Genomic DNA, 23,596 nt, shown 5'->3' with positions numbered 1-23,596 from the left:
AAAAAAAAAAAAAAAAAAAAAAAAAAGGAGCCATGGGCTGGAGGGGTTCAGAAGAGAAACTGGAAAAGCGGCATCTCTCCACAAGGAACAGCGGCCCACAGCTGAGGCTTTCTTCCCTAGCATTCTCTCCTCAGAAGCAAGCTCAGGGCTAAGAATAGGGCCAGGCTCCCAGGAGAGCAGATGAAACCGCAGACTCATCCCTCAGGCTGGGCTTGGGAGCTGCTGCTGTGGGAAGAAGGGAGCATGGCCCTGGGGCTGTCCCCATTCATCTGCCTGCCGCTGGGCTGGTTTATATAACAGTCGCCGGCTAATACTGAGCACACTCAGGCCTCTGTCCTCCGGGTCAGGCTGGCAATGCACCCAGACAGCTCCTCAGCGCCCTGCTGTCCGACTCAAAACCGCTGGCGGTCACGAAGGGTCTGTACAAGCAGGGTCAGCGGAGAGAACATGGGGTGTAGACAAGGTCCGAGGAAAAGGGTGGGCTTCTCCGTGCTCTTCAAGGGGGCGCCAGGAGCTGTGGCTTCTTGAGAAGGGAGGGCAGCTTGGGCTCTTCCCCCACCAAGGACAGGGAGAGAAGGTCATGTCAAACGGCAGCCAGAGAGGAGGCTGGCAGGGAGGGGACAGGTCCTAGGCAGTCAGGGAACCTGGAGGGGCTCCGCTCTACTCCTCCAGCCTCAGAGCCGGGACAGGGCTGGCCTGGGCTTTTTATTTCCTGTGAGAGTTGGCAGAAGCTCCTAGATGCCCAGGCTAGCTTCCCAGAGCCATCTCTTTGTTCCAGAACGTCTCCCCCAAAGGCACTGGGGTCTCCTCAGTCCCTGTGAATGGGACCTTATCTGGAAACAGGGTTTTGCAGATGTGATCCAATTAAATTGAAGTCATCAGAGTGGTCCTAACCCAGTATGGCTGGTGTTGACTCGGACCAGAGGGAAGAGGGTATGAAGACGCCGGGAGAAGGCCAGCCGGGAGCCGGGAGGCCTGAGTCTATCGAAGCTGGAGGAAACCTCGATTCCTCCCAGCCTCTCTTCCCCAGTCTCTTTTGCTGGCACCTCTCCCTCCAACGGGCCTGAAACATGGCTTTTCTGCAGGTTCCAGCCTCCAGCATTTTCCCTTCGCCAGGCCACTCTGGATGCCAAGGTTTGGTCCCAACTCCACACCTCCCTCGGGCTTCGTGTAACCTCGAATGCAACCTGCATGGACCTAATTCGAGATCTTTGCGCGTGACCCCCGCAACCCAGTGCTTTTCTTTTCTCCCCGTACTCTTGTCTCAGTCCATTTTCTCTTTCTATCACCGAAGACCACAGATGAGGAAATTTACAAATAATGGAGGTTTGTTTTGCTTCACAGACCTGGGCTGAGGATGCGGCCCAGCAACAACACACTTGCCTAGCAACCTGAGGCCCTGAGGTAGATTCCCAGTACCGCCCAAAAGAAAAAGCTCATGAACCTGGAGGCCAGGAAGGCTGGGCATGGTCCCAGCATCTGGTGAGGGTTTCCTGCTGCAGCACAACATGGCAGCACAGAGCCAGACACGGTCCCTGCCTCATCGCTGCGTGGGGAAACCTCCCTGCAATTTCCCTCGCACAAACATCTCCAGGTTGGAGAGCAATTCCCAGCCTGGCTGAGCACTTGACAGCCAAGCTTTTCCCTCCTCCTCCTCCTCTTCCTTATTTAAACATTCTCCTCTCCAGCTTTCATCATTTGCCAGTTAAGTCAACTAATTTTCTACTAAACCCAATTTCACTCATGGATGGAGGAAGCGCACAGTCATTTTTCCTCGTGCCGTGTACTATTAATGATGCTTGAAATTATGCAAATAAAATTGATGAGCGCAGCTGATTCTCGGCAGGCAGGAAGGGAAAAGCTTCACTTTCAAAGGCCCACCACAGATCCCGGCATTTATGACAACTCGGGACGCAGCAAAGTGACAGGGCTCCAGCTTCTTGTCTCCCTCCCCACGTGCCCGGCAGAGGCACGGCTTGCCGCAGTCTTATCACAGGACACTGTTCCTACACCTCACCCCACCACCACGCTGGAAAGTCTTCTGGCAGCAAAGCCAGATGTGGATTCCGCGCTTGGCCCCGACATCCCTCCAGTGAGCCGCTTAATTAAAATGCCAAAACACAAGGAACAGAGAAAAGGCAGCTCATCCGTCCAGCCTCGGTCCTTAGTCAGTGGCGACGACAGCTGCCAGGAGCATCTGTGAATGAGCTACAACAAATGTACAAGCTGTGCCTTTGTCCTGCCGCCTCCCCACTCGGGTCATTTTGCAGCAGAGGGAGACGCTTCTGTCACAGAAGCAGAGCCGAGACTCTCAGAATTCAGATTACCTTCACCTCCGGCTGGAGGATTTTGGAGCGGCTTGTTTGGCTCCTGGGCTAAGAGGTGAAGCCACGCTCCTGCAGGCTCCATGTGTGGCCAAAATGCTTGCTATGGGGTACTCTGTGTCTCTCCGTGAAACTCATATGTGGAAGCCCTACCCCAGTTCCTTGGCATGAGGCTCTATGTGGAGAGAGTCTGTACTGAGATAATCAAGTCAAGACGAGGTCATGGGGCTGGCCTTAGACCGTGTGACTGTGTCCCTACAGAAGGGGAGGTCTGGACATCTGTGTGCCATCCAGGGGAGAAACCTGGACAAAGACGAAGGCCAGGATGACTGGAGTGATGCACGCACACAAGGGACTCAAAAGAACCCAGCAAACTACCAGGAGCGAGGAGAGGACCAGAAGGAACCAGCCCTGCTGACACTTAGCACTTCCGTCCTCCAGAACAGAGAGAGGAAAGCTACTGCTTAAGCTGCCTAGTCCCTGGCCCTTCCTTACAGCAGTCCTGCGCAAGTCACCCATTTCCTACTTTATTTGCATCTCTCCATCCGGGGAAGGTCTGCATGTATGTGGAGTCAGTGTCCCCGCAGCAGAGCCTCACCTCTGTCACCATTCCCTCTATTTGGCCACTATCCCCACTTTAAAAAGGAAGAAGGAAAAAAGTACTGTACAGCCAAGAAAGAGACACACAAAGTTTAGTCTGGGCCACCAGGTGCCCTTCTAATACCCTGGCCAGGATGCGAGAGGCTCCCTTACCTGGACTATCTGCAAAGGTGCCTCCTGGGCCACACCCTGCACTTGTCCTCACCCCTAAAGCTTGGCCAACTCCTGTGACCCAAGAATCCTGGTGCCTCCAGGAGGGGAAGGACTTGGGAGGAATCGCACATCTTTCTACCAGTCTTCCAGAGCCCGAACTCACCCTGGGCCCTAAACCCACCCCTCAGGCCCTGCACTGGGCACACACAGTGGACAGTGCTTTTACATAAGCCATGAGGACCAGTCTACGGTTTGCACTGTCTCAACCCCGCAGTACCCAGACTGTGTATTGAGCAGAGACAGGAGGGTGCTTAGAAAAGCTGAACTCTCAAGTCTTTCCGCTTCTCAGTCTTTTATGCTCATTAGCCACCCAGGGGCACTATAAAAGACTGACCTGACCCAACCCCAGATCAATTAAAGCAGAGACACCCAGAAAGGGGCCGAAATATAGGTATATATCCAAGGGAGGCTCTCCCGGGTTCGGGCTCAGGCTCCATGGGAACCCCCACCCCAAGTGCCTTCCCAACCCTGCTGATGCTGGCAGTCTTAGGCCTGACTGGGGAATTCTCCTGGGAGAAGCAGTTTTGTTCTGTAGTTTTACACTCTTTATTGTTGTTCAATTGTATCTGGTGGCAGGTTTAGAAAGCACCTTCCTAAGGATATTCCCCGAGGGGGCTGAGCTGTGTACACCAATCTGCCCTGTCTGGGCAAGATTGTGCATTCACAGACTTCCTGCTGGGGACTGAGGGCCAGCGAATCCCAGCACGGCCCGGGACCTGCCCTCTCCCAGAACTGGGAGCCGGTGATGGGGCCACACATCCCCGGAGCCCTGCTTCTGGGAATTCAGCTCTGCAAGAGCCTGGCAGGAAGCGAAGCCTTGAGGGAAAGACACTGAGGCTATGTGAAGTGTGGGGAGGGGAGGTGTGCATTCTTGTACACAGATGTGTGCAGAGAATGCACACACTTATACGTGTGCATTCGTGGGTGTGTGCAGAGGTTGTATGGGTCTGTGTGTGCGTGCACGTGTGCATCTGGGTGAGATGCACTGTGTGTGTGCAGGGACATACGTGTGTGTGTGTATGTGTCTGTGTGTGCATGTGACAAGGAGGCACTGGCAGGACTTCAAAGTAACAGTCTGCTGAGAAAACAAGCAGGCAGCTGCAACTCTGGTCAAAAAGAGGAGGGAAGTAAATCAAGCCACTAATGAAAGGATCAAGTCACTGTCATCCCCGAGATTAGAACATGGGACGTGTGGGCAAGCTGGATGAGACCAGGGCAACCAAAGGTGACAATGGATGTGACCAAATGACAACTGACCTCAAACTTCATAAGAATTCATTTCCCGAATAAAATCTCCTCCCAGAGGGGGGGATCCCCATACCTCATCTTTAAGCACATTTTGGACCATGTGCAAACTCAGACCTGCGCGGTAACCAAACTTCACCCTGTCGAGACCCCCTACCCATACCCATTCTGGAAAACGATCTAGGAATAATTAATGACATTCCTTTGGGACCCTTTAAAAGTGGGATATACCCATCTTCATTAGGTTCAACAGCTGTAGAGGAGCTGGTTCCCTGTCTGTGGAGTAGCCAACTGCTCGGTCTCTTCCCAGGGCTGCCTAGGGACAGTTGGCTGTTTCCCTTCTATCACAAACCTCCCAGTTAAACCTCCTGCTTGCAAATGCATGTGGCTGCCTCAGTGCTATCTTCCTTCATCACCTCAGCAAGGACCCCTGCTTCCGGTGACTCAGAAGCCTGTGCACATGTGAGCCCAGGTGAGCAAGGAAGGACAGAACAGCAGGGAGGCACTTTCTGACCTTGGCACTTTTCACCAGGGTCTCCTAAGTGGTGTCATCTACACAGTCCCTGCTCTAGCCCTGGGTGGGCGGTGGAAGCCCTGTACCTCAGGCTCAGTGCTGGGCCCTGGGGAGCAGCCAGAGGAAGTGGCAGGGCTCTACTTAAGGACTAGGGCACAGGTGGAGAGCAAAGAGAAGTACAGCACAATGCTGAGAAGCTGAGGATTGAGCTCCATTCCTGCCTCTCCAGGAGACCTGTTCACTCTGACCCTCCAGGGCTGCAGGGGGTGTGGTATGGGAGAAGCCCTGCGGTCCTTCATGGAGTGTTAACAGAAAGACCATCTCATCTCTCTGGGCTGGCTCCCGCCTGGTCAGAAGGAAATCGTCAGGCTGAGCACGCTGTTTGACAAATACATCTTCATCTAACCTGTAGGTAGGTGCAGTGGGGGAGCCCTGACAGAGGGTGCTCCTGCTCCTAAGGGACTCTGTGCAGCACAGCCTGGGACGAGGGCTCTGAACATCATAGGGCCTCTGAAGAATGCCCGGACTGTCCCTTGCTGCTCTGTCTGAGGCAGGTCCTGCTCCAGCTCAGCTGCAGGGCTGGCCACGCCTTCCACAAGCTTCCCTGGCCCTGGGCCCCTGTCTTCCTCCTCATTCATCCTTGCTCCAGCTGACTTTCTTGCAGGAAGCCCGCAGGCCAGGGAAAGACAGCCTCTTTTCATCATTTGCAAGTGCTGGCTGCCTCTGCAGCATTCTGCTCCGAAGACAGTGTCACAGCGCATCCCTGAGCTCTGTTCAGAGGGAGCCAGGGGCGGGCTCAGCGCGGGCGCCGCAGTGGGTGCTGGCGGGAGATGAGCAGACACACCTCAGTGCGACAGCTGGATCTGCAAGTGAGGAAGCTGCTGCTCGCCTCTCCCAGCACCTAGAGAGCCTGAGTTCAGCACCCGCTCTCGGGGACAGCTCCCAGCTGGTTCCCTACCAGTCCACTGCGAATCAGCCTGTAGGGACAGGGGGTCGGCCTCATGGCGGGCACCTCGTCCCCCAGAGCGTGCTCCCCACAGGAACTGTGCTTCCTCCGATGTCACCACAGCCATGCAGCCCCCTCGTTCGCCCCCGTCTCTCTCCTCCCCTTCAAATGGACCTGCCCCGGCCCCCCGACCTTTCCAGCTTCACTGAGTTTACTGGAGGCAACTGCATTAACCTAAAAGAATGATTCCAGCAGTGCGATTTCGGGTCTCAGGGATAAAAAGGACTTCAAACCACAAGCTCATTTAGTAGCCCCTTCAACAACACAGCCCTCCTCTCCCTGTTCAGTGCAACTGGTCCTGGGTGACTGGCAGAGTGGCAGGGAAGAACAGCAGAGACCAAGGAGCTGCCCAAGACGGGAGGGCCCTGGGCCTTGGAGACACCTGAGATTGCTGCTGGCTCTGTCCCCAGCATCCAGCGTGGGGGCCGGGATGGGGCCGGGACTAGAGACCCAACGGAAAGCAGAGAGCAACAGCACAGCAGGAGATGACATGTGGGCTCCAGAGAGGAACCACATTTCCACTGGAAAGCCACCCAAGGACAGGTAAGAGACTGATGGGGGAGAGTCATTCACAGGCAACACTGGGGCCTTCCTTAGTTACGCCCTGGGGCAAACGAAGTTAGACGATGAAAAGGAGTAGAATTCCACTCAGTGCAAAAAAAAAAAAAAGATGGGTAACTTTGACTAAGTTTAAATTAAGCACTTCTGTTCCTCGGGAGAAAAAAAAAAACAAAGAATTTTTAAAAGACAGGTTTTTAACACACATAACTCCCATAGCTTTTATACCCCTTACACTACATTCAATAAAGAAAACAACCGAGCAGAAAGGTGGGCAAATGACACGAATGGGCATTTTATGGGCATTTTTATCAAGAAATAATAGCAAATACAAATAGGGCAGGATGCTCACCCTGTTTGTGGTCAGGAAATTTAATTTAAGAATATGATAAGACAGATTACAGTGCCAGTTTCGCCTTCACTTAGGAAGTCTCGTAACTCTGAATGTGGCGGGGAGTGTGGCTACGGCAGCCCGCCCCCTGGGGTGGGATGGTGAATTCTTTCCATGCGCTGGGCAACAATTTGGCTTTACCTTGTAAAGTTGAATGTCCACACACCCTTAGCAGCAGCAGAAATGGAAACCCTAAATCTATACCCAAGAGAAATCGATGCTAATCAGGCATCAATTGCACAGTTTATCTGTCAGACGCACAACAGTATAGAAATTTGTCTCTGGACAGTCGTACTAACATACCGTGAGTTCAGTACAAGTATTCAGAGACAGCGTCCAGCCCCAGGACGGGACGAATTGTCAAAATGAACTAAAAACTCCTACACGGGTGCCCCAAGCAAACTGTCTGTCTGTGGGCATTCACAGCGGCATTTATTGTGCAAAAAAAAAAAATGTAAAGCAGGAAAAGGTGCTCACAAACAGGAAACACTGATAAATACTACGTATGGTACACCCGTACATATCATAACACATCAGAGATGAATCTCTGAAACAATGAGTGAAAATAAACAAGTCTTCGAGAATGTTTATAGTAGATGCCTTCTTTTTTTTTTTTTTTTTAAGGTACAGGATGCTGGAGCCAGAGAGTGCTGAGCTACATCTTTAAGCCCTTTTTATTTTTTACTTCAAGACAGGGTCTCACTAAGTTGCCCAGGCTGGCCTCAAAGTTGCAAGCCTCCTGCCTCAGCCTCCCAAACAGGTGGGTCTTCAGATGTGCACCACTGGGCCCAGCAATACATATCATTTTTATGAATCTCAAAACCAAACCAACAGGGCCAGGGATTTAGCTCAGTGGTGTAGCCGCCTGCCTCACAAGCACAAGGTAAGCGGCATATTATTTATGAATACATAAATACAGAAAAACTAATTAATAATTATTTTACAACGTAAAAATAAATACAAAATTTTGGGGGAAGCAGGCGAAAGGATGGGTGGGGCCAGGTGGACCCTCAGTAATATTCTCCACCCTATTAAGATGGGCAGAAACATCATGGGGGTCATTTTATTTGCGTACAGCAAATGTATCTTATGCATACTTTCACACAAATCAAATACCACGTAATAAATATAAAAATAAAAGACGAAACATCGTGTATTTCTACATCCCACAGATCAGGTGGATAAAAATAAACCCAATCTAACACACACACACACTCACACTCACGCACACTCCTGCCCCTGCATGTCCCACACACTCTCAGCCTTTTAGCTTTATCCTTCCCGCAAGCATGGGGTGGGGGGGGGTCCACCTCCCACAGTGCTGAGGGACCCCGAGATCCCAGGGTGTACTGGGAACAGAGTAGGCATTGCTTATGCATCCCGGCAACCTCCGCATCTTACAGATCTCAGCCCCATAAATAGGCCCACCCAGGAATCCAGTTCCAGAAAGGAACCAGCAAGGCCGCTGGGAAGGCAGGCAGAGGGACCACGCATGCGTGGGGTGGCCCAAGCCCTCAAGGCAAACTGTCAGTCCCTGAGCACAAACCCCACACCTCCCAGAGATGGAGACCAGGAGACTGAATTGTGCTGGGCGAAAACACTTCCTCACTGTGCCCCAAACCTGAGCAGGTGTCAGTGTGGAGGAGGAGGTGGGGGCACAGGAAGCAGGCGAAGAGGGAACTGGGGAAAAGCCTCCCAGGCTCCATGGGCCCCGCTGCAGCTCCTAGGACTCGAGAGTCTCTTCCATCCCCTCCCTACTCCCAGCACAACACGTCCTGGCTCTCCCCAGCACTCACCTCTGCAACTCCTTCAGGGACACGGTGACCCTCAGGCTGTGGCCCAGGACGTAGAGAGCAGCCAGGATGTCGGCCCACTGCACCATCTCCCCCAGGGGCCCGCCCTTCAGCACCCGCGGGCTGAACACGTCCCCGGACTCCTCCGTCAGGAAGCCGATGTGCACGAGGATCTGGGCCGGGGGGATAGAGAGGGTCAGCATGACAGAGCGGCCGCCCTCAGCCTTGCACACACCCAGGACAACAGCAGAAGGCCAGCTACAGTGGGCACTACCTCTGAGCTGGATCTGGCCGGGCACTTTTGGGCACTAGGGTGACTGCAACAGGTACTGGGGATATGGGGGGGGGGTCACATTCCTGTCTCCCGGGGTTTACGTTCCAGATGGAAGAGGCAGACAACAGTAAACACAGACAAGAGACAGTTTCATGAAATGATAGGGACTCTGCAAGAAATAAACAGGCAGGGTGAGAGTCGAGCAATTCTCTATTACATGTATGGATGGATGCATGGGCAGAGAGACCAGCAAATGGCTCCAAACACACGATGTGATTCCCAGCCATCCAGGCAGCCAGAACAAGATGTCCACAGGACACAGGACCCGCGAGGGACTCGTCACCTGCTTTCATCCTGACCCCACCATCCCCACCCTGCCTCTTCCTCCAGATCCAACTCAGAGAAACCCAGTGCCACCCTGTGTTCCCTTGGGAGCAATAGGCCCCCTGAGCATGTCACCCTAGATTCCTGGGCTCTACCCGCAAAGGATGCCATACCTGCTTCTGCTCCCTCCGGATGTCCCCCAGTTTCTGTGCCAGGCGCCGGGCAGCTGTCGCCCACTGGGACGTGAGCCGCTTGGTCCTCTTCTTCATGAAGATCAACGACTCCTTCCCGCTGCCCATCAGCTCCAGGAGGTGGGAGAGGTTGCTCCGGAAAACTGTCTGGGGTGCGTTGCTGTCCTCAGCTCTCTCAGCCCTAGACCCTTGGCCATGCCATCACCCCCTGCACAAGGCTGGACCCACTCCAGCTTCGCTCACCACAAGCCCGAGGTCAAGAGGCTCTGCTCTCGTCCCTCAAGCTGAGGTGTCCCAGTCCAGCGCCTGTCAACCCCCTGCCCTGAGCCCTGCCAAAGAGGTGATCAGTGATGACAGCGCCCAGGGTGCCAGGCACAGCAAGGAGGCCACATGGATGGAAGTGGTCAGCACTAGGCGCTGGGCTGCCTCTCAGCAGTGCCACTGTCACCTTGCGCCATGAACCCATTAACTCTGGAAGCCTCAGATTTGTCATCTGTTAAACACAGCCACATCAGGGCAGCCAGGAGACTTAAGTACAAATAAAGTCCTGGCACACAGAGCACCCTCAACACATGACAGCTCTTATTACTATCATTTTGCTCCATTAAGGGGGCACCTCCTTGGCCCCAGCCCGCCCTCAGGCAGGGCTCAGTGTGTGTCTGGCGTCTCTCACAACATGTGACAAGCGCTCCCGGGCTGGCAGCAGGCCTGAGGTTTCGTCCCGCTCTGTGGGGCTGATTGATTGGCTGCGTAGCCCTCTGGCCACCCACCTCCATGCCTACCTGGACTCTGGGGAGGGCCTTGGGGGCCATCTGAGCCCTTGTCTTGTTCCTCCAGGGCAGCGGGGGGCAGAACCACTCAACCTCGCTGAGGTAGATGAGGAAAGAGCACTCGGTGCCATCCACCCCGAAGAAGGCGTAGCAGGGGTCCGAGGTCCAGCGGGCGCGCATCCACTGCGGAGAGGGCAGGCCTGGGCGGGCGGCCAGTGACACCTACCCTGCCCAGCAGGCTCCCCATGCGCACAGGTTCCCAGGGCCCCAAGGTCCCCGAGACAGGGCCTATGTGGAACGTCTGCCCTAAAGACGCAGCAGCGGGGGCTGAGAGGAGAACTGAAACAGGAAGATAGCTCTAGGACCCAGCTCTCTGCCCTGGCCACAGAAGGCCACAGAGACCAGGCCAGGAGAGAAGACCTTGGGAGACCTAGCCAGGCCAGGGCAAGGAGGGCCAAGCTCCGGGGAGAGCCAGGAGGGGCAGCGGGGCAGGCTGGGCCATCCTTTCTCATCTGTCCCTCATCCTGTCACTTTGGCTAGTGGCGAAGGTCATGGGGAGTTCTTCAAGCAGGCCAAGGAGGGGTGCAGGGAAGGTGCTCCCACAGTGGTCCCCAAAGAAGGGGACCTCGGCCCACCCCCTTGGGATCCAGAACCACTGAAGGCCTGGCTTTATGGCTGTGGGTGGACTCGCCACATGGACAGACGTCAGCATGCAGCCAGAGATGAACCTGGAGGTGGGCCAGCGACCCTCAGCCCGGCTGTGGGCTGAGCCAGGAGGAGCCTCCGCTCAGCCCTTCTTACCTCCACCTTCCCAGGGCAGTCAGGGAACTTGGGGTCGCTGGGAGCCTCACACTGATCCTGTCGGCCCTCAGACACTATAGGGAGAGGCCAGGGAGATGTCAGTTGGCTGAGAACTGTGTCCCAGGAGGACCCAGACAGAGGGCGAGGGGCAGGAGGGTCTGCACCACCCCTCCCATCTCAGTTTTCTCATCAGAAAGGCCACTATCTGACACTCCAAGGAGTCCCCAGGTCTGAGCTGTTCCCTGCACACCCCTGGTCTCCCTGGGGGTTCAGAGCCAGCCAGGGTATGTCAGAAAACCTAGGAAGGGGCTACCTGGAGCCCTGCATTTTCTGAGGTGGACAGAGAAAGGCCTGCAACCCCCAGCCGCTCCCACCTCGAGGGGAATGGAGGGCCCCTGAGACCCTTCCCAGCTGGCCTTGCTCTTGGGACCTCAGTAGCCAGGACTCCAGGCACTGCCTGTCCTCAGCACCCTCAGGCAGGGCAGGGTGGGGTGAACCCCAGGTTACCTGCTGAGAGCCTGGAGTGGGGCCCCAAAGAGCCAGGAGAGCTGTCTCAGGAGGAAGCCAGCCCTCCCCAGGTGGCTCCCCACCCTGCACCCACCCTTGCTGTGCAGGAGCAGACTGTGGCGCAGGATCTGGTCCACCTTCACGGCAATGTCAGAGACATTCTGGGCGATGGCCTGGATCCGCTCCATGAGGCCAGCCCCAGGGGAGAACCTGAGCGGGGAGAAGCCACAGAGATGAGCAGCAGAACCTGCCTGGGGGGAGCTTTGGGTGGCTTCAGTCGGGCACCAAAGGCAGCACGGTCAGCAGCACCGCAAGTCCCTCTCCACAGACCCCGCAGCAAGGGATAAAGCCGGTGCAGACGGACCGGAGCCCACCTCATCCAAGGAGCACTTTGCACACGCGTCTGTGCATGCCAGGTGTGTCTGTGTGCGTGCTGCTGTGGGTCAACAGGCAGGGCTGGGGCTGGAGCAAGCAGAGGCAGAACGGGACTGCACCAGGGTCTTAGAGCCCCTGAGTCCTCGCCTGGCCCAAAGATGCCCATGGGTAACCAGGAGCAGGCTAAAGCTTGGCATCTCTCCCTTCACTGTGCATCTGTCTCCTTCATTTCCTTAAGCCTTGGGTCAGATTCCTGCTCAGCCCTGCACGTAGGCAGTTAATTATTTAGGAAGCGCTGGTCTAGCAGGCGCACGTCCACTGGTAACTTCCTCTTCCAAGCTGAGCACACCAAGATAAGAGTAACTGAGGTATTTCCAAGATGAGCAGGGACATCATCATTGACAGACTGTCAACTGCCAGCTTTGACAAGCGCCTAACAGACCGCTAAGGCAGGGCCTGAGAGTCTCCACTTGCGCCCTGACTCACTCTGCCTTGCCTCTCGGACTTGCCCTGGAGTCATTCTCTCCTGCAGTCGCCTGGGATTCCAGGAGCAATAGGTCCTGTGACACGTCAGTGACAAGAGTCAAAACCCAAATTTTTGTCCCGAGAAGGCGCTGAGGGGCCCTCCGGAGACGACGAGCAACCAGACCCGTCTGCTCAGGACTGCTTAACCATGCACGCTCTTTTCCCGCCTCCTCTCCCTTCCTTGTGTAAAACCCCTGTGAGCCCCCAAAGCTACCAGTCCCCTTCCCACCGTGGAGGAGACTCCTTTCCTCTTTCAGCATCATTTTCTCTGGTTTTGGGGGTGAGTGGTGAGACCTGGTCTACTGAGGGCCCCCGAAGTTGCCCCTCCCACGCCGGGGCCTCGGACTCGGGTAAGAGGATCTGTCCAGGACCCTGGGAGTCCCGAGTCTGTTTCTGTCCTTCCCACATCACACTGAAACCAATTCCACCCGCAGCAGCCTGAGGACCTGCCAGCTCTTAAAACTCTAGGAAATTATCGCGGGCTTCCTGATGGCGAGCCCTTCCCAAGGACCCTAAAGTAGTTACCAACCACCCAGACCCCGTGGGTTCCACTCACCCTCAGTACGTGTATTGCTTTTGTTCTGGGAGAATGGATCTCCTCATGTTGGTGATAGCTTCACTCTGGGGGTTCTATTAGACATCATCGACATTATTTGTGATTATCTCATCACAACGCCTTCTGTGGACGGGGATCTCACTCTGCTGTGTCATCTTCCTGTCGGTACCCCGGGTCCCTTTCTCCAGGAACTCGCTCACTTTTAGCACGTGAATTCCACCTCCCTTAGCTTTCACCTCACCCTCTAGCCACACGATTTTGCCAGCCTCCAGTTCAAGCTCCATTCATCCTGCACGAGGTGCTGGGTCCACCTGAGCACAGCAATTCGAACTGGATGAAACATTTTTCCAACCTGGCTCTGCTGAGTCTGCAGCCCCCTCCCCTCCTCTCTGGGCCAGGGGCCCTGCCCACCAGAGGGCACAGCAGTGAAGCCCAGTGGCAGTCTGACTGCCCTCTCCGACACCTTCCCCGTCACCTCCACCTTCTGCAGGAAATGAGGGGCAGTGGCTCCATTCACAGAGGGCAAGACGTAAGGGTAAGGGGGCCAAAGCACACGTGGAGGCTGGGAAAGGGACAGAAGTAAGTGACAGGAAGGGGGAAGGAGCTCTCATAGACACATGCGCGAGCACGCACACACACACACACACACACACACACACACACACACACACACACACACACCATTCTTTAGTCTGGTACCCCAACATCCTGGGGAAAACCCCAACGGAAATGGCACAGCTCTGGCATTGATTTCCTTGGGGCAGGCGTCAAAGAAAGGACCACAAGCCAAGTGGCTTAAATCCACACTCCACAGCACAGGTCCTGGGTGCTAATGCACGTGAATTCCCCTTTGGGGCCTTGGTGGCCCCCTTCCGCCCTTTTCTCCCAGAGCCTGCTGGCTCCTGGCTCCCTGACGGTTAGTGGCTGGTGGCTGTGTGGCCCCATCTCTGTCACACCGCCTCTTCTTACGAGGATACCGGCAACTGCTCTAGCACCCACCCTCGCCGGCAGGGCCTCGCCTCAACTTGCACATGTGCCTGCAGCGACCTCGTGTCCAAATAAATTCACATTCACCATAAAGGGGTGCAGAGACACTCTTGCAAACAAGGTCACTTTCTGAAGCACCATTTGAGCAGGGGTGAGGGCTTTGGCACATCTTTGGGAAGGACACAGTTCAACTCCCAGCAGCCTTCTGCAAGATCACAAGAATGAGAGACTTGGAAGACGGGCGCTTCCTGTGTTCAGGCAGGAGAAAGCAAAAGTATTATTTCTCATTGGTCTCTAGACGGTCAAGAAGTGCTGCTGGGAAGAGAATGGTCAGCTGGTGCTCGGCTCAGGCGTTTCCCAGGGGCAGGGGACAAAGCTCAGGCTTCTATGAGCTGTGTGGCCCTGGTCGAGTCACTTAGCCTCTCCGTGTTCAGTGTGCTCATGAAGACGAAGACGATCACAGCTACCTCGCAGAGTTGCCGTGAGGACCGAGGGAGAAAGCGGTGGGAAGTGTGTGGAACGTGAAGCCAGCGAGCTGTGTGTTGGTGGCGTCGCTGTCCCTGTCCCTGTCCCTGTCGTAGCTGAAGCTGCAGAAAGGGGATTAGGTGGGTGTCCCAGCCCTTTGCATTACTGACCCCCTAAGGGGGTTTTCAGAGTTGTTTTGCTGACCTGTCCCTGCCTCCCACTTGCCTGTCTGCAACGAGAGTTTACCCCATCCCCACCAGAGCCTGCACTCGCACGGGGCTGACGCCCTTCACTGAGAATGCACGGGGACCCAGGAAGGAAGCCGCTTCCTAGGACAAGATCAGACGAAGAGCGCATGGCCGTTCTTCCCGCTGACCCGGGGGGACAGGAAGGATGCAGTGAATGTGGAGACGGCCAAAGGAGGCAGCCATAGCGACAGGGGACAGGAAGCCTCCAAAACCCACGCTGGCCCGCAAGGGCACCCACCATCGGGACGGGAGGTGTCCAGGCGGTGGGAAAGGGCCAGGGGCTGGCCTTCTCCTAACCAGGGCACAATCACCCACCACAGGGATGGGCCGGGATCCTGTCAGGCCACTGGGGATGTGGGACAGATGCCACCCACTCCACCCCACCTTTCCATAGCCCCACACCCCGGCTCTTCTCCATCCTCCCCTGAAGCCCTCCCGGCCATCGGGCTTGGTTATGGGTGTCGGGCTGAGCCTGCAGATGGAGCCTGGAGCCCTCAAGGTCAGGACTCAGCTTTCGCAGGCAGAGCCTGGCGCTGCCTTAGCACAGGCCACATGTCCAGGGCCTCATAGCATAGGCTGCGGCGTCCTCCAATTCACTGGCACTTCAGAGGGTGACATTACCTGCAAGGCCATGCAGTGCCGGAGACCATGGGGAGCTGCACAGGCAGGGCAGGACCCTCCCCTAGCGCATCTGGGAGGAGCAGCCCTGCACCACCCTGACTTCAGACCTCCTGCCTCCAGCACGACGCAAGAAGAAACTGCAATTGTTTAAGCCGCCTGGCTCACAGCAGCTTTTTTACCGTGACCCTAGGAAACTAATCTAATCACCACCTGCGGAACAGAGGGAAAAATGGTTTTTAATCCACCACGGAGAGCCAGGTTCCCCCGGCCACCCCTGCTGCCAGGAAGTCCTTTACCTCTTGCCGAAGCCCAAGCTTCATTCTGCTGCTGCTCTCACGGGAGACAAAGAAATCAGAGGCTGCCCTTGATTTCCAAGCCCTGCTCTGACATTATTGAGAGGTTTATTGGAAAAAGCGAAGGCCTTGGAGTCAGAGAGCCTGAATTCAAATCCTGACTCTGTGTTACATCTGTGTGACCCTGGGCAAGCTCCCTGACCTCCCGAGCTCCAGTTTTAACTCCCTTGAAATCAGAGTAGCAGAGTTATTTTCAAGCTGAGACGTGAGGATGAAAATCAAGGCCTCAGCATTCAGTAGGTGCTCAATAGATGTCTGACAGGCTTTCACTCCTTACCGACAGCGGTCATCCCACTCCTGAGGAAGTACGGCAGAGCCCAACCACAGAGAGAAGCGCTTTTGGGGGGATTCAGCAATTTTCTTGCAATAAGCATTTTTGCATAAAACATATCGCGAGCACAGACTTTAAATAGTGCAGATGGCGTCTGTCTGATTTAACAAGTTCAACTTGTTCACAGCGGAATTACTTGGCATCACTATTATTATACTGGACTTTGCATTTGCATAGATAGCGCTTTCTATTTTCAAATAATGTATGATTAGGTCTCTTGCCCTGAGAAGCTTTTCTACAAATGGCAATAAAAGTAAATGTCTGCAGGCCTCAGAGCACAGCAGATCTATGACCTGGAAATGCCTCGGTGGGAAAGAAAAAGAGGAGACGGATGAGGGACGTGGCTGTAGCTGCCTGGAGCTGGCCCCGGGGAAGCCAGAGCCTTGATGTCACCACTTGGTGGATGGGGGCCGGCACCGGGGCCGGCTTCTCCGTGGCCAGCAGGAGGAGGAGCAATGCTAGGGGGGCGACGCTTTTAGAGGGCCATGAAAACGTCTGCATTTCTTTTCAAATTAGAGGGGAAAGGCCTGTAGATACAAGACAATGGTTTGCTGTGTAACATGAATACATTCACCTGTAAACCAACAGAGTCATAAAATACAATTTGTAGATGGCAGCCCTCATTTCCAGGCCCTCAGAATGCGACCTGATTGGAAAATCTGGTCATGGTAGGTGTAATTCAGCAAGTCACGGGCAGGGGATTTAGCTCAGTGGCACCGCGCCTGCCTCAGCAAGTCACTACGAGGTCGCAGCGGAGAGGACCGGGCCACTAATCCACTATGTCCTCACGAGAAGGGAGAACTTGGCCCAGACTGGACACCATGCAAAGGCAGGTTTGGCTGCCACCAGCCAAGGGACAGCCAGATGGTGCGAGAGTGGGAGCAGCGGTGTCCCCAGGTCCTTCAGAGGGAGCACAGCCTGCGACGCCTCCACCTCAGACTCCAGGCCTCCAGACCACGAGCTGCGGGACTCTGTCCTGTAAGTCCCTGGGCTGTGGTACTTTGTGCCGGTGCCCTGGGAAACTGATAAGCTTCAAATCTTTTTATGGAGGATAAAGATAACAAAACAGCCAACAGGCATTGAGCATTCACGTGCCAAGTGCTCTCTCTCTCTCTCTCTTTAGGGATTGAACCCAGGGCCTTTGCACTGAGCTACATCCCTAGGCCATCTTTTCTTTCTTTTTTTTTTTTCTTTAGAGACAGGATCTTCCTAAGTCACTAAGCTGCCCAGGCTGGGCTTGAAGTTGCCATCCTGCTGCCTCAGCCTCCCACAGTGCGGATTACAGGAGGACCTTACTATGCCCCACTACCAAGTGCACACAGCAATGCAGGACACCTGGTGCCTACAGGCCAATCCAAGGGATCTCTCCCTCCTCTGGGTTTCATAAAGCAGAACAGGGCCGGGATTTAGCTCAGTGGTTCCGCTGCCTGCCTCGAAAGTGCAAGGTCCTGAGTTCGGTCACTGGTACCAAAAATAAGTAAATAAATAAATAAATAAATAAATAGTAGAACCATGCCGCTGGGCTGTGTGAAGAAAACCTATTTCCCATCTCTCACATCATGGGCCCGTGATGCCGGGAAGCTTTGAGACAGGCAGGACGGCCCCACTTCATCCGGAACCGGCCTCACGGGAGACACCGGGCAGAACATCAGTACCACAGCCACGGCTGAGCCAGAGGCCAGCTGGCCGAGGGGTGGGCACCTTGGGCTGCAGCCAACCCCATGGCAGTGGCAAAGGCTGAAAACTGTTTGGGTAGAAGGTGTTTCCTTGGCGACAAGCACCCTCTTCCTCCAAGGTCATTGCCGGGGTACAGGCCCGGACTTCTGTCTGCCCCAGCAAGGGACATGGGGACAGTGCCTGACTTCCCGCCATGGCTAGACACTCTCTGGCCTTCCACCACCTGGCGCAGGTCACTCTGAGCCTCCGGTCCTCCTGCCTGCGGTCCTGCTCCATTCCTTCCCCTTTTATCTTCCAGCGCGAATGTGTTGGAGGAGGAAGGACATCAGCCCAACAAACCCGGACAAGTGGGCAGCAACGCCCCACACTGGCAGGGAGAGGCGGGGGAGGGGCTGGAGAGCTCTGAACTCACATCCTGGGTGGGGCCAAAGCAAGCCGGGCTCGCTGCACCCCAGCGCCAAGCCTGGGGACTGTCCTTTCCCCGCCTGGGCCCATGCCCCTTCTTATAAAATGCAGACCTGGACAAGATCATCCTTCCTGGGTTGCTGGAGAAGACCAAAGTTAACTTCATCAGGGGTCGGGCATGCTGGTTCCCACCCATAATCCTTGCACTCTAGGAGGCTGAGGCAGGAAGGGCACTACAATGAGCCCAGCCTGGGCCACTCAACAATTTAGCAATAACTTGTCTTGAAATTTTAAAAGGGCTGAGGGTGTAGCTCAGTGCAAAAGCCTTGGATTCAACCCTCAGTACTGGAAAAAGAAAAGGAAGGAAGGTAGAAGGAAAGATGGAGGGAAGTTAGAAAGAAAAGAAGGAAGGACGAAGAGGCTCTTCCATGCTCACAGAGGGGCTGTTTGCATTGTTACTTTTTATCACTGTTAGTTATTATTGTTGCTACATCGGCCCTGGCCAAGTCCCCTGGAATTGGAAGGTGCCCCAGAACCAGCAGCTCTGATGGGGTGAAAAGTGAGGACAGCAACATCCCAGTTCCCTGGAGCTCCTCTACCTCTCAGTGTGCCCAAAGCATCACCGTGTCCTCCTGTGGCAACAGCGGGACCTGGAGAACCTGCCCAGGGCCCCAAAATCCCGAGGTGGAACCTCCCAGACCTGTGAGGCAGCCCCTGACCTTATGGCCTGGGACTGGGAACTGGCACAGAGGTGAAGGGACTTCGCTAAGTCACACGGTGAGCTATGGACAAGGCAGCTGGGACCGCCATGCGGCTGGCGGTGAGACCCGGGCCTGCCTCTATGCAGTCGCTGAGCCTCGGGCATCCCACTGAGAGAGGGGTTCTTACTCAGCAGGTGACTCTGACCTCTGCCCGCCCCACTGCCCGGAACTGAGCTGGGGCAGCCGCTCTCTGGGCACTGTGCCAGGCTACCGGAAGAGGCAGCTGCACCTCCAGCCACCACCAGCCACAGTGCCTGGGGAAACCTAGGACGCTCCACTTAGCCCACCTCCCTGGGGCCACGGGCACCTCCAGGCCTTGCAGGGACCTCCGATCCTGTAGGTGGCAGCACCACTGGCTCTAGTCCTCACCTCCCAGCTTTCTTCCCCACTCCCCCGAGTAATCACCCATTCAGAGCCAGGCCTGCTGCCCAGCACGCGGGCTCCACGACGCCCCGGGAAGGAGGTTTAATTTCACCTTCCTCTGATTTATGAGGGCTGCATTCAATTAACAGGGGCATTGATCTCCCACAGCAGGCCAGCATGCTTGCTGGGAGTTATTTTATTATGAAACGGATTCCTTCCTTTAAAACACAGAGACCCACGGACCTAGGTGCCCACCGACAAGAGACACAGCAGGACACACAATACAACAGGGCCAGAAACTGCCACATCGCAACCGTGGTGTCCTGTGTCCTGTGTCTCCGTCTCTTGGGGTCACACACACCACAGGAGCTGGGGAGCACCCCCACCCCATGGCAGCCTTCCAGCATTGTCCCTGCTGTCCTCCTCCGCCTCACCCCATTCAGAGCCTCTGTTGGTCCGGGAGGGGGGTGGGATACTCAAACAGGTGCCCAAGACCTGCCAGCACCTTCTGCACTGAATGGGGGGCTCTTTGCTCCCGACCCCCAAGCAGATACAAACACACACACACTATTAACAGCCCCAGAGCCAGGCTGGCTGCGTGCCCTAACAGTGCAGCAAAACTGGGGTTCTGAGCCTCCTGAACCCCCCACCCGCACCCCACTCCAGGCCCCCACCTCCTGCCCAGGGGATCTGGATCCTCCTCAGGCAGCCACCCCTGGCCCCGGGAACCCTGTCAGACCACCAGCAATGCCTCCCATCTCTCTCCTGGGCTTTTCCCAGCCGCCTCTGGATCGCCCACCTCCGCAGCCTCTCCCAAGCAGGACAAGGGGAGGGGCGGCCACACCAGCGCCCTGGAGCCAGCACTCCCGGTCTCAACCGGCCCTGGCACCTGCTTGGCGGTGGCCTCGATCCCGCCCCTGTCCCCCAGGCTCCCGTCCCGACTCGGGCAGAGCCGCCCCTCCCACTCTCACGCACACAGCTTGTCCTGAAGCCCCCTGCTTCCTGGTTCGAGACCCTGAGTCACCAGCACCCCGAATGCCATGGCCACCGGAGCCCCCCACTGCCCCCCGACCCCTCCTCAGACATCGCTGCTGCCCGGGGGGGAGACAAGTGCCGGTGCAGGTGGGGGGCGGCACAGGGTTGGGGAGAAACCAGACTCACCCTTCCGAACGGAGCCGGAAGTCCTCTTAACGAAAATGTGCCCTGCCCTCCCCGCCCCTCGCAGACCCCCAGAGCTTCATGGCCACCGGAGCCCCCCACTGCCCCCCGACCCCTCCTCAGACATCGCTGCTGCCCGGGGGGAGACAAGTGCCGGTGCAGGTTGGGGGCGGCACAGGGTTGGGGAGAAACCAGACTCACCCTTCCGAACGGAGCCGGAAGTCTTCTTAACAAAAATGTGCCCTGCCCTCCCCGCCCCTCGCAGACCCCCAGAGCTCATCCCCGGAACCTCACACAGAAAGGGGGAGGAAGCTGAGTTTTTAAATAATGCCCTTTTTTTTTAGTTTAAAAAGGGATCCTTATTTCATTTCCCAAAGACAAGAATTTTGACGTGTTTCCCTTCTGCCATCTCTTCTGCGTGCTTATTTTATTTATATTGAGTTTTACACACTCACTCCAACTCTATTTATGATCGTACAACCTGCTTTATTCCACATTTTCATTTAACCCTAAGCCCCAACTTCTCCTCTCCACATACTTCCGCCATCTGCCCAGCCGGCCCCTCACCGACAGGCATTTCCAGGGCCACGGAGCTTTCAGACGCTATAATAAGCTCTTGGGGCAAAAGGGCCATAAAACTGTCCCCGAAGGTGAGATTCCCTTGCTTCCTTCCTCCTGCGGCTTCTTACTGAGCATGAGAACTGGGGTCTGTCAGGGCTGGAAGCACAGGAGGGAAACTGGCCAAGCTCCTGCTGGCCTGCAGCATGCATTCCAGCAAGAGAGAGGAGAATAAGCACGTGCGTGATGAACCCACAGGGTGAGAGGTGATACAAAGAGAAGCAGAGCGGTGGGGTGCATTTTGAACAAGCCTTGGTGAGGGAAGACCTCACTGGAGCCACCTGAGCAAAAACTGGAAGGGACGGAGGACTTTTAACCCAGCCAGACCCAAGAAAGGAGTGGTCCAAGGAGAGGGGACAGCCAGTGCAAAGGGCTTGTGGCCAGCAGAGACTATTGTGCTCCAGGAACAGCAGGGAGGCTGGGAACAAACAAGACAGGGCCAGAGAGACATGGAGCCAGGCATGTTGGTGCCACCAAAAGGACTATGAGTGAAAGGGGAGATGCAGTGCTGGGGTGTGCAGGGGAGTCCTAACCCAGCCATGACTCTCTCACCATTCCCGCTCCTCGGTGGGTCATCAGCTTCGACAACAAAGCTCCGAACCCTGTCCTCGGTCTCGCCTTCCCCACCCTTGAGACCCCAGCCTGGACTTGGCACACAGTAGACACCGGACAGACACAAATGGCCTTGAACACAGCCGGCCTCCAACTCTGGTGTGTTTGCCACTGCGGAGAAGCCGTGTGGAGAATCCAAAGATCATTACCATTTGGCTTTAGGATCCATGATATGATGCTGTTTGCAGCAATCTGCCTCCCTAATTATGTTTTCCCAGGCGAAAATAGCAAATTTGCTTTCCCCCGAGGACCCGCTAGCTACGGGTGGAAGGCGGCAGCCCAGAAGCTTCCAGAAGGGCAGAAGGAGGGCAGAGATTCCTTCCAAGCCACAGGGAAATCTCAAGGTGGGGTCTGAGCGTGGGCGATGGCGGGAGGGGCTGGGGAGTCCGCAGCAGGGGTGCTAGCTGCTCTCCAGTCCTGAAGTGACCATGGCCCTGGGCTGATGAGTCTCCTGCAGGGTCTGTCTGATGGCTCCCTGGCCCTGAGGGGTGGCTGCTGTTTCCAGGGCAGGGCTGGGGGAGCAGAGACAGCAGCTGTGCCGCCAGCCAGGGAGCCAATCCAGAGCTGGGGGCCAGCAGGATGCCCAGCAGCAGCCAGCAGGGTGCTCAGCCCCATCCTGGGCTGGAGGCTGGGTCAGCAGCACAGCTGGAAAAGGCAGGAAAGCACAAGGCTGAGGGAGGGCACCAGAGAACCATGAGCCACAGGGCAGGAGGACAGGGCCAGGACTCAGGGACATGGGGAAGATTGGCTGGGCATGTGGCAAAGAACAAGATCTCTTGGCCTGGAGCCCACGGAAGCCCCAAACCCATCTCCTTATCTCCAACGCCAGCATCTCTTTCCCTTTTTGCCACTTGGCTACTCATCTCTCACATAGCAGTCAGTGATATCTTCTTTTTAAAAGCCCAATGGCTTCTCATGGCTCTTAAAATAGCTAACAAAGTCCTACATGATTTGGCCCTGTTGGCCTGGCCCATTCCATACCACACTGAGCCATATTGGCCTCACATTGCCTCTTTCCTGTAACATACCAACAAGCTCCTGCCCCAGGGCCTTTGCACTTGCTGCTCTCTCTACTTCTTAGTCTACTCCCAGCTCCTTGTGCAGCTCACTTCTCCCCATCACTCACGATCAAGCTCAAACATAGGAGGTGCAAGCAAAAGACATGACGAATGCTTAAATTTTTTAATTACAGTAAAAGACACATTGCCATGAATCCCCCTCAAAATACTCCCCCTTGTTTTGAACACACTTATCCCCATCATTCTTGTCACTTGGTGAAATATTTCTGGAAGCCTTCTTTTGTGACTATTTGGCAGAAATTGCCCCAAGTGTTTTGATTCAATTTCAGAACATTTAGCAGCCACAAAAAGATAAAGACGTCACAGGGTGTCCTCACCCACTTTATTCAAGGGATCTGGCACGGTCAAAACATCCATGAAAGGGAAACGTTTGATTGATTCAGGACACCGAGGCAGCCAGGGCTGTGCAAGCAACGAGCCTCACGAAAGAGGACTCTGGAGCCGCTTCGGAAAGTGGCAAGGACAGGGGGAGAAGTGTGGTCAAATCCAGGGGGCTTTGGAGGGGGTCAGTGCCAGTGTTCTCTCTAGTTCATTTCTAAAATGTAATCATTCGCCTTTTTAAATCACACATTGTACAGACAAAGGCTCCCTACACTGCAGGGCGTGCCCAGCCACCTGCTCCTCCACTCTCCGGATCTGAAACGATTTCTTTCTTCTCCTCAGTTGTCGCCCACAAGAATGCAGAGCTCGTCGCTGTGTCCCCAGCCCCTGACAGCGGTGTCAGGAGGCCTGACCCAAGTGTGAGTGGCTCTCGTGCTTATTCTGTGCGGCGCTAGGCCTGGTAGGGGCAGGGGTGAAATAGCTCTAACCAGGGCCCCATTGCGCAGCTGTGTGGCCCGGCTTCCGGGGCGTGAGGAACTCTCACTGCATGTCAGTGTCAGATTTAATCCCAAGTTCTAGAACTCTACCCTCAAACCTGCATTTTTTTTTTTTTTTTTTTTTTATGCCTGG

The 23,596-nt window shown here is 55.5% G+C and overlaps 1 protein-coding gene across 2 annotated transcripts in view; it reads right to left on the bottom strand.

Moving 5' to 3' along the window:
- The window catches only part of Mgat5b (alpha-1,6-mannosylglycoprotein 6-beta-N-acetylglucosaminyltransferase B), a 57,784-nt gene that overhangs the window by 23,240 nt on the left and 10,948 nt on the right, over nt 1-23,596 (bottom strand). Inside the window, exons 3-7 of one of the 2 annotated variants that reach the window (XM_010618470.3) lie at nt 11,606-11,720; nt 11,005-11,078; nt 10,216-10,386; nt 9,416-9,580; nt 8,648-8,817 (exon numbers count right to left, since the gene is read on the bottom strand). In XM_010618470.3, coding sequence (XP_010616772.1) covers nt 8,648-8,817; nt 9,416-9,580; nt 10,216-10,386; nt 11,005-11,078; nt 11,606-11,720 — 695 coding nt within the window. Of the gene's footprint in view, nt 1-8,647; nt 8,818-9,415; nt 9,581-10,215; nt 10,387-11,004; nt 11,079-11,605; nt 11,725-23,596 lie in introns of both variants that reach the window. The other variant, XM_033767238.1, reaches the window with a different exon arrangement.

The sequence above is a fragment of the Fukomys damarensis genome, unplaced genomic scaffold (assembly GCF_012274545.1).
Source record: "Fukomys damarensis isolate Sample0158 unplaced genomic scaffold, DMR_v1.0_HiC HiC_scaffold_23, whole genome shotgun sequence".
Taxonomy (NCBI): Eukaryota; Metazoa; Chordata; class Mammalia; order Rodentia; family Bathyergidae; genus Fukomys; species Fukomys damarensis.
Note: the sequence above shows the minus strand (reverse complement) of the source record. Positions and strands in the feature narration are given on the sequence as shown.